The sequence below is a fragment of the Carcharhinus amblyrhynchos genome, chromosome 2 (assembly GCF_965287045.1).
Source record: "Carcharhinus amblyrhynchos chromosome 2, sCarAmb.v2.hapA, whole genome shotgun sequence".
NCBI classification, from domain to species: Eukaryota; Metazoa; Chordata; class Chondrichthyes; order Carcharhiniformes; family Carcharhinidae; genus Carcharhinus; species Carcharhinus amblyrhynchos.
The window spans coordinates 115,674,799-115,689,969 of NC_137325.1; the positions used below are offsets into that span (position 1 = coordinate 115,674,799).

At 44.9% G+C, this 15,171-nt stretch overlaps 2 protein-coding genes across 5 annotated transcripts in view; one reads left to right on the plus strand and one right to left on the minus strand.

Annotated features, from left to right (window-relative positions):
* The window catches only part of LOC145357916 (protein nucleotidyltransferase YdiU-like), a 79,372-nt gene extending 76,908 nt beyond the window's left edge, over positions 1-2,464 (minus strand). For 2 of the 4 annotated variants that reach the window (XM_080211488.1, XM_080211497.1), the window contains exon 1: positions 811-1,384. In XM_080211488.1, the coding sequence (XP_080067614.1) occupies positions 811-1,051 (241 nt within the window). In that variant the 5' untranslated portion in view covers positions 1,052-1,384. Of the gene's footprint in view, positions 1-810; positions 1,389-2,227 lie in introns of those variants that run through there. The other 2 variants (XM_080211505.1, XM_080211514.1) reach the window with 2 other exon arrangements.
* pdss1 (prenyl (decaprenyl) diphosphate synthase, subunit 1) overlaps positions 1,612-15,171 on the plus strand; it is a 48,505-nt gene continuing 34,945 nt past the window's right edge. The window contains exon 1 of the mRNA XM_080211593.1: positions 1,612-1,815. Within this exon, the coding sequence (XP_080067719.1) occupies positions 1,636-1,815 (180 nt within the window). The 5' untranslated portion in view covers positions 1,612-1,635. The remainder of the gene's footprint in view (positions 1,816-15,171) is intronic.

Consider the following 15,171-nt stretch of genomic DNA (forward strand, 5'->3'; position numbering starts at 1 on the left):
TATCCCTGTTCCCTTTCTTGAAAATAGGAACCATATCTGCAATCCTCCAATCCTCTGGAACCTCTCCCGTCTCCATCGACAATGCAAAGATCATCACCAGGGGCTCTGCAATCACTTCCCTCACCTCCCACAGTAACCTGGGGTACATCCCATCTGGTCCTGGCGACTTATCTATCTTGATAGAATTTAAAAGTTCCAACACATCCTCTTTCTTAACGTCCACATACTCAATCTTTTCAGTCTGCTGCTAACCTGTAGGACAACCTCCCAGATCACTTTCCACCGTGAATACAGAGGCAAAGTACTCATTAAGCACCTCTGCCATTTCTCCCGGTTCCACACAGACTTCTCCCCCTTCACCTTTTTTTGGTCCTATCCCTTCACTTCTCATCCTTTTACTCTTCAAACTTGTAGAACGCCTTGGGATTCTCCTTAATCTTACCCGCCAAGGCCTTCTCATGACCCCTTCTGGCTCTCCTAATTTCCTTTTTAAGCTCCTTTCTACAAGCCTTATACTCCTCTAGATCCTTAACATCTCCTAGCTCTCTGAACCTTTTGTACACATTTCTTTTCTTCCTGATTTGAAATTTGCATTGGAATCACAAATGAAGGTACAGTTTTTTAGTTATTTGTGCATGAGACAGAGAAATGAATCATCACTGTGATGCCAGGATATTAAAACCATAAAGTATTTCAAAACTTTATGAACACACTATCCATCTACATGGTACTCTGAACTTAAGAACCCCTTCGACCAGTAAATAACCTGCTCACTGCTGCACCTGTACTACCTGGAAAAAAATACTTTACCTATTAACTTTTGAGATGTTAAATTCCACAAATCCATGGACATCTTTTTACGGTTAATCTGGCTATAACCCAAGTTATCACCATTAGCAAAATAATGGCGAGAATCAACTGAATTACATTCAGGATCAGAAGCGGCTTCAAATTCTGTTCTTTCTCCTCGAGAAAAAATCCCAACAGTTGACTCCCAAATCAACCCCACAATCATCATCATCATCTTCATCGTCATGTCAGGTTTGAGCATTTCTGCAACCACAGTTCTCTTTACTTTGATCTTAGCAAAAATCCAACGTCCATTTTTCTATACACAAAATGCGAAGCAATTTCACTCGGCTGGGACAGAGGGAAGCACTTTTCTTTCGGAAGGAAAGTGAAGAAATAAAACGAGGTGAATAATGTTTGTAGATGTGCACCATCTCAATTGGTCACTGGAAAGCCAGGGGAGAAGTCAGTACTTCGCCTACAGGCTCTTCAGGTATCTTAGAGAACCATGATTAAAGGTTGAATTGCTGAAGAAGCATCGTCACAAATATACATCCAAAAGAAAACATTACTTTAGAGATCTTTGAAAACAATGTCCCCGCTCCAGAGTTTAATAAGAATAATTTCCGGGTCAGACTGCATCGACTTTTAAATATAAGCGAAAATAGCCCCTTTTTTTCCTGAACATGGTTATTATTTTACTGAAAAGTTTCCTCTCGGGTTGTTCTTTTTTTTTAATATAAATCTTTGTTTTATTGCACTCGGGCCGACACATTCCCAAGCTCCCTCGCCGGGCTGGGGGAACGGGGCGGGACAGGACAGGAGAGGAGAAGCCGGTAAAAAGAAATGGCGCTGCTTTTGAGCCGTTGCTGCGCGTGGAACAGGAGGAGCCGTTTGGCGAGCGGCGCGCTGAGCGCGTGCGGCCTGCTTAACGGATGCCGGGACCGCGAGATGCTTGCGGCCGGCCGTCCGTCGGCTCGAGAGGCCGGGGCTACCGGAGCCCGTCACCGACACGCTCTTGTGAAGGTAACCGACACGCTTGAGGGAAAAAAAGGAAGCGAGGCCACGGTGGGGAAAAGGTGACGAGAAGGTCACCCTGTGTAGAGTTACCCCCGCCCCCTCCTGAGCCTGCTTACAGCCTTTTCATCACCAGCAATGGTTCCCCGGGATGTATTTTGGTTACGTGTAGAATGATAGAAAAATTGCAGCGCAGAAGGAGTCCATTCGGCCCATCGCGGCTGTGCAGGCCCTCCACAAGAGCAACTCGTCTCGTCCCACCGTCCTACTTATTCTTCGGATCCCTATTCCGCGTTGCGTGCCCCAGTACTTTTCACTGTACCCCAACACATGTGACAATAAGTCAATCGATTGAATCTGCCTCTGGGCAGTACATTTCAGATCTTCAAATCACCTGCTGTCTGGAAAAGTTTTCCCTCACCTCACTGTTGCGTCTTTTTCCACTCCAGGTAAATTTGTGTCCACTATTTTGCTGGCAGTGTGAATTGTTTCTGCCTCAAACAAAAACAAAGTGCCGGAAAATCTCAACAGGTCTGATAGCATCTGTGGAGAGAGAGAATAGTTTTGAGCCAGAATGAGTCTTTGTCAGAGCTGGTCAGTTTCTTTCTCTCTGTCTAGATTTATTTCCCATTCCTCAGAGCCCTTGAGAAGGTGGTGGTGGTGTGCTGCTGCCTTAAACCCTGCTGCAGTCTGTGGCATGTGTTGTCACAACACCCACAGTGCTGTTAGGAGGGGAATTCCAGGATTTTGATCCAGAGGTAGCGAGGAAACAGCAACACAGTTCTATGTTAGGTGTCTATATAGGAGGGGGACTTGCAGGTAGTTCCCATGCATCTACTGTCTTGTCCTAGGTGGTGGAGGTCACTGCTTTGGAAGATGTAGTTAAAGGAGCCTTGGTGAGCTTTTGTAATACCGCTTGTAGATGATACACATTAATGCCACTGAGTATCGGTGGTGGATGAAGTGCTAGTCGAGCAGGCTGTTTTGTCCTGGAAGGTGTTGACCTTCAGTGTTGTTGGAGCTCCATTCGTCAGGTAACTGGAGAGTATTCCATTACGTTCCTGACTTGTGCTTTGTAGATGAGAATCAGGTAGTGAGTCACTCTGCAGAATTCCCAGTCTCTGATGATCTGTCCTTGTAGACACAGTACTTAAATAATCCAGTTAAGTGGCCAGTCAATGGTAACCACCAGGACGCTAATGATAGGGGATTCAGTGATATTAATACCGTAGAATATCATGGGGAGACGGTTGGATTCTCTTATTGGAGATGGTGTTAGCTGGGACATGTGTGGCACAAATTTTATTTGCTGCTTGTTAGCCCAATATTGTCCCAGTTGTGCTGCATATGGATATTGACTGCTCCTAAAGTGGAATTGTAATCTGCAACCCCAAGTGTAGGTTATTAATATATATCAAAAAAAGCAGTGGTTCTAGTATGGACTTGTGGACCTCCCCCCCCCCCCCCCCCCCCCATATGCCGCCTTCTAGCTTGAGAAATAACCACTCGCCACTAATGGTTTCTGTCACTCAGCCAACTTCTGTCCATACTGTCATTTTCCTTTTATTACATGGACTTCAACTTTGCTGGTAAATATATAGTATGGCATTTTATTATAAAGCTTTTAGAAATCCATATAAACTGCATCAACCTTTTCTGTTACCTCCTGATTTTATTTTAACAAATCTTCTGCTAGCGTTCCTGAATTAATCTGCGGTGATTTAATTCTGTTCCAGGTTATGGCCTCTAAATGCTTTTCCACCACCAAGATTAAACTGACTGGCCTGTAGTTGCTGTGTTTATTCTTGCACCCTGTTTTTAAAATAATCTTTTTAATATTTGCAATTCTCTAATTTTCTGACATTTCACTCAAAGGGTGGTGAATCTCTGGAATTCTCTGCCCGTTGAAATGATGGAGGCTGCCTCGCTCAATATTTTTAAGACGCGGGTTGATAGGTTTTTGATAGGCAAGGGGATTAAGGGTTATGGGGAGAGGGCGGGAATGTGGAACTGAGCCACGACAGATCAGCCATGATCTTATTGAATGGCGGGGCAGGCTCGAAGGGCTAGATGGCCTACTCCTGCTCCTATTTCTTATGTTCTATATCTCACAAACCAAAGAACAGTCTCGGTTAAGATGAGATTTGATAGTGATTTACTCAATCATGAATGGTTTTGGTACAGTAAAGAAGGAGAAACTTTCCAGTAGCTGAAGTGTTTAGAATCAAAGGGGACAAATTAAAGGTGACTTAAGAAAATATTAGCCTGGAAGTATCTAGCCTGGCAGTTCAGTATCGAAGAAGTGCAGGAAGGTTTTTTGACTCAGTATGTAGATAGGCCAACTAGAGGTGAGGCTATGTTGGATTTGGTGCTGGGAAATGAGCCAGACCAGGTGTTAGACTTGGAAGTTGGTGAACATTTTGGTGATAGTGACCACAATTCGGTTACGTTCACCTTAGTGATGGAAAGGGATAGGCATGAACCTCAGGGCAGTAGTTATAGCTGGGGTAAGGGTAATTATGAGGCTATTAGGAGAGAATTAGGGAGCATAGGTTGGACTGGGAAACCACAGGGTCTTGGAACATCCGAAATGTGGAGTTTATTCAAGGAGCAGCTACTGCGAGTCCTTGATAAGTATGTCCCTGTCAGGCAAGGAGGAAATGGTCGAGCAAGGGAACCGTGGTGCACTAAAAAAGTTGATTCGCTGGTTAGAAGGAAAAGGGAGGCTTATGTCAGGATGAGGCTTGAGGGCTCAGGTAGTGCACTGGAAAGCTTTAGATTAGCCAGGAGGGAGTTAGAGTGGGTTAAGAAGAGCTAAAAGAGGACAGGAGAAGACTTTGGCTGATAGGATTAAGGAGAATCCTAAGGCTTTCTTTAGATATGTTAAGAATAGAATATTGGTTAGGGCATGATTAGGGCCAGTCAGAGACAGCAGTGGGAAGTTATGTGTGGAACCGGAAGAGATTGGAGAGGCACTGAACAAATATTTCTCTTCGGTATTCACGCAGGGAGACGTAAATGTAGTTGTGGAGAACACTGGGTTACAGGGTTGTAAACTGGATAGTATTGCAGTAGATAAGGAGAATGTGCTAGATATTCTTGAGGGTTTGAAAATAGATAAGTCCCCTGGTCCGGACGGGATTTACCCTAGGATTCTCTGGGAGGCAAGAGAGGCGATTGCAGAGCCTCTGGCTCTGATCTTCAGGTCGTTGTTGGTCACAGGTATAGTGCCAGAAGACTGGAGGATAGCGAATGTTGTCCCATTGTTTAAGAAGGGGAATAGAGACTTCCCTGGGAATTATAGACCGGTGAGTCTTACTTCTGTTGTGGACAAAGTATTAGAAAAAATTATTAGGGATAGGATTTATAGTTATTTAGAGAGTAATGGATTGATTGGAGATAGTCAGCACGGTTTTGTGAAGGGTAGGTCGTGCCTTACTAACCTTATTGAGTTTTTTGAAAAAGTGACCAAAGAGGTGGATGGGGGTAAGGCAGTTGACGTACATATGGACTTTAGTAAGGCGTTTGATAAGGTTCACCATGGAAGGCTTCTGCAGAAAATGCAGATGTATGGGATTGAGGGTGATTTAGTTAATTGGATCAGGAATTGGCTAGCTGATAGAAGACAGAGGGCGGTGGTTGATGGGAAGTATTCGTCATGGAGTTCGGTTACAAGTGGTGTGCCTCAGGGATCTGTTTTGGGGCCACTGCTGTTTGTAATTTTTATAAATGATCTGGATGAGGGTATAGAAGGATGGATTAGTAAATTTGCTGATGACACCAAAGTTGGAGGAGTGGTAGATAGTGAAGAGGGGTATCATAGTTTACAGAGAGACTTGGACAAGTTGCAGAGCTGGGCCGAGAGGTGGCAGATGGAGTTTAATGCGGAAAAGTGTGAGGTAATTCACTTTAGCAGGAATAACAGATGTGTAGAGTATAGGGCTAACGGTAGGACTCTGAATAGTGTTGACGAACAGAGGGATCTAGGTGTATATGTGCATAGATCCCTGAAAGTTGGAAATCAAGTCGATAAGGTTGTTAGGAAGGCATACAGTGTCTTGGCGTTTATTGGTAGGGGGATTGAATTTAGGAGCCGCAACGTCATGTTGCAACTGTACAAAACCCTGGTGCGGCCGCATTTGGAGTATTGTGTACAGTTCTGTTCCCCACACTATAGGAAGGATGTGGAGGCATTGGAGAGGGTGCAGAGGAGGTTTACCAGGATGTTGCCTGGTATGGAGGGAAGGTCCTATGAGGAGAGACTGAGAGATTTGAGGTTGTTTTCGTTGGAAAGAAGGCGGCTAAGAGGAGACCTTATTGAAACATACAAGATGATTAGAAGTTTAGATAGGGTGGACAGTGATAGCCTTTTTCCTCGGATGGAGAAAGCTAGCACGAGGGGACATAGCTTTAAATTAAGGGGTGGTAGTTATAGGACAGATGTCAGAGGTAGGTTCTCTACCCAGAGGGTGGTGGGGGAATGGAATACCCTGCCTGCTGCAGTTGTAGATGCGCCTGGTTTGGGTGTGTTTAAGAGGTCCGTGGATAGGTTTATGGATGGAAAGGGATTGGTTTAGGTTAGAGGGTCATTGCTTTTTTCTTAATTGGTCGGCGCAACATCGTGGGCCAAAGGGCCTGTTCTGCGCTGTAATGTTCTGTGTTTCTGTGTTGTGCAGCAGTAATCATTGGTGCCATCTTTCAGATGAGACCTTTCTGTGGCTCTATGGGCTCTAGGAATCAAGGGATATGAGGGAAAGGGGGATCAGGATATTGAATTTGATGGTCAGCATGATCAAAATGAATGATGGAGCAGGCTCAAAGGGCCTACTCCTGTTTCTAGCTTCTGTTTAAACCAAGACCCTCTCTACTTTCTAAGATGGACATAAATACCCCTGAGTACAATTTCAAGCAGAGCTGCAGAGTTTTCCTTGATGTCCTGCCCAATGTGATCATCACCACAAAAAGAATAACTGGTGATTATCACTTGCTGTTTGCAAATTGGTTGCTATGTTTCCATTACAACATTTCCAAAACTACTTGATTAACTGTGAAGCGTTTTGAATGCAATTTGTCTGACTTTACAGTCAGCATTAAAGTGACAGCAATTGTCACTGATCTCAAAAAAAAGCTACCCACAACAGCAATCTCTGGCGTGGTTTCATCTTTCTCAATATGCGCCAGTTGTTCTGGGGATCTCTGACGAGCAGCAATGTTTAAGAGACTAAGCATCTGATTACATCAAAGTATTCTCACAGCTAATTAATAAGTGAAATTTATTCTTTTTATTTTCATCATTTTACAGAAAGTGAAGTGAAAGTGAATTTTCCCAAGAAAATTGGGAAATACAAATTGGCTGAAGGTGGAAGCTGAAATATCTTAGACTTAAAAAACATGAAAAAGCTACAGAAATTTGGCGAAATATAAATCTGTTTCCAGGACCATAGTGGTTGTAATTGTGAACTAGTGTGCTATTTTAAAAATCGGTTCCATCTCTCTTGGTAAGGTGCAACATTTGCCAGTGGATTTAAAGCGGGACCAATGATATAAAGTCGAAGTTCATGTCAATTTAAATGACTTCTGAAAAGTGAAGTCTGAAAAGTCATTAACAACACTTTCAGATATCCTCAGTTGTGCATGTACAAATCCCAAAATTTGCAGTCAGTTTCAAATTTTGAATTGTGTTTATGGCAACTACTAACAGTTATTGTCAGTATAACCACAGAATCGAGGCCTTTTTTATCACTGTTGTTATGGTTTGGAATCTATTGCCTGCAAGGGTGGTAGAAGCAGATTCAATAGTAACTTTCAAAAGAAAGTAATTGAAGAGGAAATATTTGCAGTGCTATGGGGAAAGAATAGGAGTGGCACTAATAAAATAGGTCAACGGAAAGAGCTGAATGGTCTCCTGTTGTGTTGCACCATTCTCTGATAGTACCTTCCAAATGCTGTGTTTTTCTTCAATGTGTTAATGCGGCAAAGATGTAATGACCCACATGTAACATATTGAACACCACTTGGAAGAAGCACTGAGGGTGGCAAGAGTGCAGAATGTACTCTAGGTGAGGGACTTCAATGTCCGTCACCCAGCACGGCTCAATTATACCACTACAGGCTGAACTGGCTAGGTCCTAAAGTGCATAGCTGCTAGATTGGAACTGCAGCAGTTAATGAGGGGACCAACAAGAGAGAAAAACGTACTTGACCTCATCTTCACCAACCTGCCTGCCACAGATGCATCTGTCCATGACTGTTGATAGGAATGACAACCATATTATCCTTGTGGAGACAAAGTCCCACCTTCACATTGCGGATGCTCTCCATTGTGTTGTACGGCACTCTCACCATGTTAAATGGGATACACTTTGAACAGATTTAGCAGCTCAGAACTGGAGATTCATGAGATACTTTGGGCCATCAGCAGCAGCAGAATTGTACTCATCCACAATATATAACCTCATGGCCCAGCATATCCTCCACTCTACCATTACCATCAAGTCAGAGGATCAACCCTGGCTGAATGAAGAGTGCAGGTGGGCATGCCAGAGGAAAACTAGACATACCTTTAGGAACTTTCAAGCAGTTATTGGATAGGCACATGGAGCACTCCAGAATTATAGGGAGGGGATAGCTTGATTTTAGGATTGAACATCGTAACACAACATAGAGGGCCGAAGGGCCTGTATTGTGCTGTAATGTTCTTTGTTTCTAGATCTAAAATGAGATGTCAACCTAATGAAGCTAGAAAACAGGACTACTTGTGTGCCAAACAACTGTCAAGCGGCACTTACTAAACAATAATCTGCTCACAGATACTCACTTTGGATTCCCCAAGGTCACTCAGCTCCTGACCTCTCTATAGCCTTGGTTCAAACATGGACAAAAGAGCTGAATTCAAGAGTTGAGGTGAGCATGACTGCCCTTGACCCCAGGGCAGCATTTGTCAGAGTACGGCATCAAGGAGCCCTAGCAAAACTAGAATCAAGGGGAAGAGTTATACCTGGCACAAAGGAAGATGGTTGTGGTGATTGTAGGTCAATAATCTCCGCTCCAGGATAAAACTACAGGTGTTTCCTCAGGATAGTGTCTTAGATCCAACCATCTTCAGCTACTTCATCAATGGTTTTCCTCCCTTTATAAAGTCAGGATGTTCTCAGATGACTGCAGTGTTCAGTATCATTTGGGACTCCTTGAAGCAGTCCATGTCCAAATGCAACAAGACCTGGACAATATCAAGACTTGGGCTGACAAATGGCAAGTAACATTGATGCCAGGCAAGATCATCTCCAACAAGAAAGTATAGCTCTGATCAAGACTGGAAGAAACTACAAAGGGTTGTGAACGAAGCCCAGTCCATCATGCAAATTAGCCTCCCATCCGTTGACTCTGTCTACACTTATCGCTGCCTTGGAAAAGCAGCCAGTATAATTGAGGATCCCACATGCCCCGAACATACTCTTTTTCACCTGCTTTCCGTCAGGAAAAAGATATAGAAGTCTGAGGTCCTGTACCAACCAACTTGAACAGCTTCTTCTCAGGTGCCATCAGACTTTTGAATGGACCTACCTCATTACGTTGATCTTTTTCTGTGCCCTAGCTATTAGAGGATGGCACAATGGTTAGCACTGCTGCCTCCCAGCACCATGGACCAACGTTTGATTCCCAGCTTGCGTCACTGTCTGCGGAGTTTGCATATTCTCCGTATGTCTGCATGGGTTTCCTCCTGCACTCCAAAGATATGCTGGTTAGGTGCACTGGCCATGCTAAATTCTTCCTCAGTGTACCCCTACAGCTGCCAGAATGTGGCAACTAGGAAATTTTCACAGTAACTTCATTGCAGTGTTGATGTAAGCCTACTTGTGACAAATAAGCAAACTTTACTTACTTGATTGTAACACTACATTCTGTACCCTCTCCTTCTGTGTACAGTATGCTTTGTCTGTATATCATGCAAGAAACAATACTTTTCACTGCGTGCTAATACATGTGACAATAAATCAAATCGAACCATTGCCCCATGACATTCAATGGCATTATCATCACGGAATCCTCCACTATTAACCTCCGGGGGCCGGGGGGTGGGGGAGGTGGTGGTGGTGGTTACCATTGACCAGAAACTAATCTGGACTAGCCAGATAAAAACTGCAGCTATAAGAGCAAGTCAAAGGCTAGGAATCCTGCAATGAGTAACTTGATGCCTCCCTAAAGTCTGTCCACCACCTACAAGGCAGAAGTCAGGAGTATAACGGAATACTCTCATTTACCTGGATGAGTGCAGCTCCAACAACATTCATGAAGCTTAACACCACCCAGCACAAAGCAACCCACTTGATTACTATCCCTTCTGCAAACATTCAATCCTCCTCCAATGGCAGCCATGTGTACAATTTACAAGATGCACTCAAGAACTCACCAAGGATCCTTAGGCAGCATCTTCCAAACCCATGACTACTGCCATCCAGAAGGACAAGAGCAGTAGATACCTGGGAGCACCTCACCTGGAGATACCCTCCAAGTCACTCACCATCCTGACTTGGAAATAAATCACCGTTTCTTCACATGGTTGCTGGGTCAAAATCCTAGAATTCCCTCCCTGATAGCACTGTGGGTGCACCTACACCTCAGGATTACAGGGGTTCGATAAAGCATCACCTTCTCCAGGGCAACTAGGGATGGGCAGTAAGTGCTGGTCTTGCCAGTGGTGCTCACATCCCATAATTGTTTTTTAAAATTGTCTTCGGGGATATGGGATAATAATTCAATGCATAACTATTTTTCACCTTGTCCGGCCAGCTCCTGTTGAATCTGTCTGATTCTCCATCATCCCCACATTATAGTTCACTTGTGATTATGCTTTGGTAAAGCATTTTGAGGAACAGACAGGAAAGTGGCGTTGAAACCACAGTAATGGTCTTATGGAATGGCAGTGCAGGCTCAGAGGGCTGAATGGCCTACTCTGAAGTCCTAAAGCAAAAAAAACTTAAAGGTAAATTGTTAATTCAGGTAGTTGGAGGTGAGGGAAACAGTGAATGCAGTCCCCAGAATGGTACGGGGGTGGGGTTCCTATTGTTCCTAATCTATATTAATGACCTGGATTGAAAATGAAAGAGAAATTTGTCAAATGCACAAATAGTAATTTACAGGACAGTGGGATTGTATTAGAAGCAATTAGAGACCTACAAAAGGAGCTGATTAAAATCTATAACTGAGCAAATCTGTATTAGGAGAGGTACGTATAAGCTGCAAAAGTGAAATATTGCCAATTGAAACCTTCAGTTCAAAACCTGAAATAAGAATAAAACTCAGCTGGGATCAGGCAGCATCTGTGGGGAGAGAAGTTATGTTTTAACTCAATGATCTTTCAACCAAAATATGGATACATAAGACCATAAGATATAGAACAGAATTAGGCCATTCAGCCCATTGATCTGCTCTGCCATTCAATCGTGGATATGATTCTCAATCCCATTCTTCTGCCTTCTCCCATAACCTTTGATCCCCTTATTGATCAAGAACCTATCTACCTCTGTCTTAAAACCACTCGATGACCTGACCTGCCCCCGAGTTCTAGTCTCTCCCGTTAATAGAAACACCTTCCCCATGTCCACTCTATCTAAACCTCTCCATATTCTGTAAGTTTCAATTAGATTTTTCCCTTCTCCTTCTAAGACCCAGACTCCTCAATCGTTCCTCGTATGACAAATCATTCATTCCTGGGATCGTTCTTATGACCTTCTTCTGGACCCCCTCCAAGGCCAGCACATCCTTCCCTAGATATGGGGCCCAAAACTGCTGTCAATATTCCAAATGGTGTCTGACCTTATACAGCTCAGCAATACATCCCTGCTCTTGTATTCTAGCCCTCTAGAAACTAAAACTAACATTGAATTTGCCTTCCTAACTGCAAACTGAACTTGCATGTTAACCTTAATAGAGTTCTGAAGCAGGACTCTGAAATTCCATTGTGCTTCAGATTTCTGAAGGCTTTCCCCATTTGGAAAATAGTCTGTGCCTCTATTCTTCCGACCAAACTGCATAACATAAGAACATAAGAAATAGGAGCAGGAGTAGGCCATCCAGCCCTTCGAGCCTGCCCCACCATTCAACAAGATCATGGCTGATCTGTCGTGTCTCAGTTCCACATTCCCGCCCTCTCCCCATAACTCTTAATCCCCTCGCTTATCAAAAACCCATCAACCCGCGTCTTAAAAATATTTAGCGAGGCAGCCTCCACCACCTCAACGGGCAGAGAATTCCAGAGATTCACCACCCTTTGAGTGAAGAAGTTCCTCCTCAACTCCGTTCTAAACCGCTTCCCCCCCCCCCCCCCTTTTATCTTGAGGCTGTGCCCCCTAGTCCTACTGTCCTTTCTGAGCGGGAAGAGCCTCTCTACTTCTATCCTATCCATCCCATTCATCATCTTATACGTCTCAATGAGATCTCCCCTCATTCTTCTAAACTCTAACGAGTACAAGCCTAGTTTATTCAGCCTCTCCTCATAGCTCAACCCCCTCAACTCCGGTATCAGCCTAGTAAACCTCCTCTGCACTCCATCCAAGGCCAAAATATCCTTGCGTAAGTACAGCAACCAAAACTGCACACAGTACTCCAGCTGCGGCCTCACCAATGCCCTGTACAGCTGCAGCAAGACCTCCCTACTTTTATATTCAATCCCCCTCGCTATGAAGGCCAGCATCCCATTCACCTTCCTGACCACCTGCTGCACCTGCAGGCTGGGTTTTTGCGACTCATGCACAAGGACCCCGAGGTCCCTCTGCACTGTCGCCTGCTGCAGTTTTTCGCCCGACAAGTAATAGTCCTTCCTACCATTATTCCTACCAAAGTGGACCACCTCGCACTTGCCAACATTAAATTCCATTTGCCATTTCCTGGCCCATTCGCCCAGCCTATCTAGATCCTTCTGCAGACTCTCCACACCCTCTGCGCAATTTGCCGTTCCACCAATCTTGGTGTCATCAGCAAATTTCGACACCATACACTCAGTTCCCTCCTCCAGATCATCTATATAAATGGTAAATAGCTGAGGCCCCAGCACCAACCCCTGGGGCACTCCACTAGTCACCAACCGCCAATCCAAATAGCACCCATTAACCCCCACTCTCTGTCTCCTATTTGACAACCAATCCTCTATACACGCTAACACCCTACCCCCAACTCCATGCCCCCTTACCTTCTGCAATAACCCCTTGTGAGGTACCTTGTCAAACGCCTTCTGAAAATCAAGAAAGACCACATCCACCGGCTCTCCTCCATCCACCGCCCTAGACACATCCTCATAGAACTCCAATAAATTTGTCAGACGCGACTTCCCCTTAACAAAACCGTGCTGCGTCTGCTCTATCAAGCAATTCCCCTCAAGATGCCTCGCTATTTCCTCCTTGATGACGGATTCTAACATTTTACCTACAACAGACGTTAAACTAACCGGCCTATAATTCCCTGCCTTTTGCCTGCCACCCTTCTTAAACAACGACGTAACATTAGCCGCTTTCCAATCTTCCGGCACTTCCCCGGAATCCCGCGACGTCTGGAAAATAACCACCAAGGCATCCACTATCACCTCCACTATTTCTTTCAGAACCCTTGGATGCATTCCATCCGGTCCTGGTGACTTGTCCACAATCAGTCCCTCCAGTCTGTCGAGCACCGCCTCTCTAGTAACAATAATGTCATTGAGACCCCTCCAGTCCTACCACCTTTCCATCGCTAACACCCGGCAAATTATTCACGTCTTCCTCCGTGAAGACCGAAACAAAAAAGTTATTCAAGACCTCAGCATAACCTCTCACTTTCCCACATTGTATTCCATCTGCCATTTTGTTTACTCTCCTAGCATGTCCAAGTCATTCTGCAGCCTCCCCACTTCCTCAACACTACCTGTCCTTCTACATATCTTTGTATCATCCACAAATTTAGGAATCATGCCCTCAGTTCAACCTTCCAGATCATAATGTATATAATGAAATGACCCTTGTGGAATGCCAGTCGTCACCGGTTGTTATCCTGAAAAGGACCCCCTTATCCCCAAACTCTGCCTTCTGTCTGTCAGCCAATCTTCTATCCATGCCAGTACCTTAAGAACATAAGAAATAGGAGCAGGAGTAGGCCATCTAGCCCTTCGAGCCTGCCCTGCCATTCAATAAGATCATGGCTGATCTGTCGCTGCTCAGTTCCACTTTCCCGCTTTCTCCCCATAACCCTTAATCCCCTCTCTTATCAAAAACCCATCAACCCGCGTCTTAAAAATATTTAGCGAGGCAGCCTCCACCACTTCAACGGGCAGAGAATTCCAGAGATTCACCACCCTTTGAGTGAAGAAGTTCCTCCTCAACTCCGTTCTAAACCACACCCCTTTTATCTTGAGGCTGTGCCCCCTAGTCCTACTGTCTTTTTTGAGCGGGAAGAGTCTCTCCACCTCTATCCTATCCATCCCATTCATCATCTTATATGTCTCAATGAGATCTCCCCTCATTCTTCTAAACTCTAACGAGTACAAGCCCAGTTTATTCAGCCTCTCCTCATAGCTCAACCCCCTCAACTCCGGTATCAGCCTAGTAAACCTCCTCTGCACTCCCTCCAAGGCCAAAATATCTTTGCGCAGGTGCGGCGCCCAAAACTGCACACAGTACTCCAGCTGCGGCCTCACCAATGCCCTATACAGCTGCAGCAAGACCTCCCTACTTTTATATTCAATCCCCCTCGCTATGAAGGCCAGCATCCCATTCGCCTTCCTGACCACCTGCTGCACCTGCAAGCTGGGTTTTTACGACTCATGCACAAGGACCCCGAGGTCCCTCTGCACCTTCGCCTGCTGCAGTTTTTCGCCCCGTAAGTAATAGTCCTTCCTACCATTATTCCTACCAAAGTGGACCACCTCACACTTGCCAACATTAAATTCCATTTGCCATTTCCTGGCCCATTCGCCCAGCCTATCTAGATCCTTCTGCAGACTCTCCACACCCTCCGCGCAATTTGCCTTTCCCCCAATCTTGGTGTCATCAGCAAATTTCGACACCCTACACTCGGTTCCCTCCTCCAGATCATCTATATAAATGGTAAAAAGCTGAGGCCCCAGCATCGACCCCTGGGGCACTCCACTAGTCACCATCCGCCAGTTACGAGTGGTGTGCCTCAGGGATCTGTTTTGGGGCCACTGTTGTTTGTAATTTTTATTAATGATCTGGATGAGGGTATAGTTGGGTGGATTAGTAAATTTGCTGATGACACCAAAGTTGGAGGTGTGGTAGATTGTGAGGAAGGGTGTCATAGTCTGCAGGGAGACTTAGATAGGTTGCAGAGCTGGGCCGAGAGGTGGCGGATGGAATTTAATGCGGAGAAGTGTGAGGT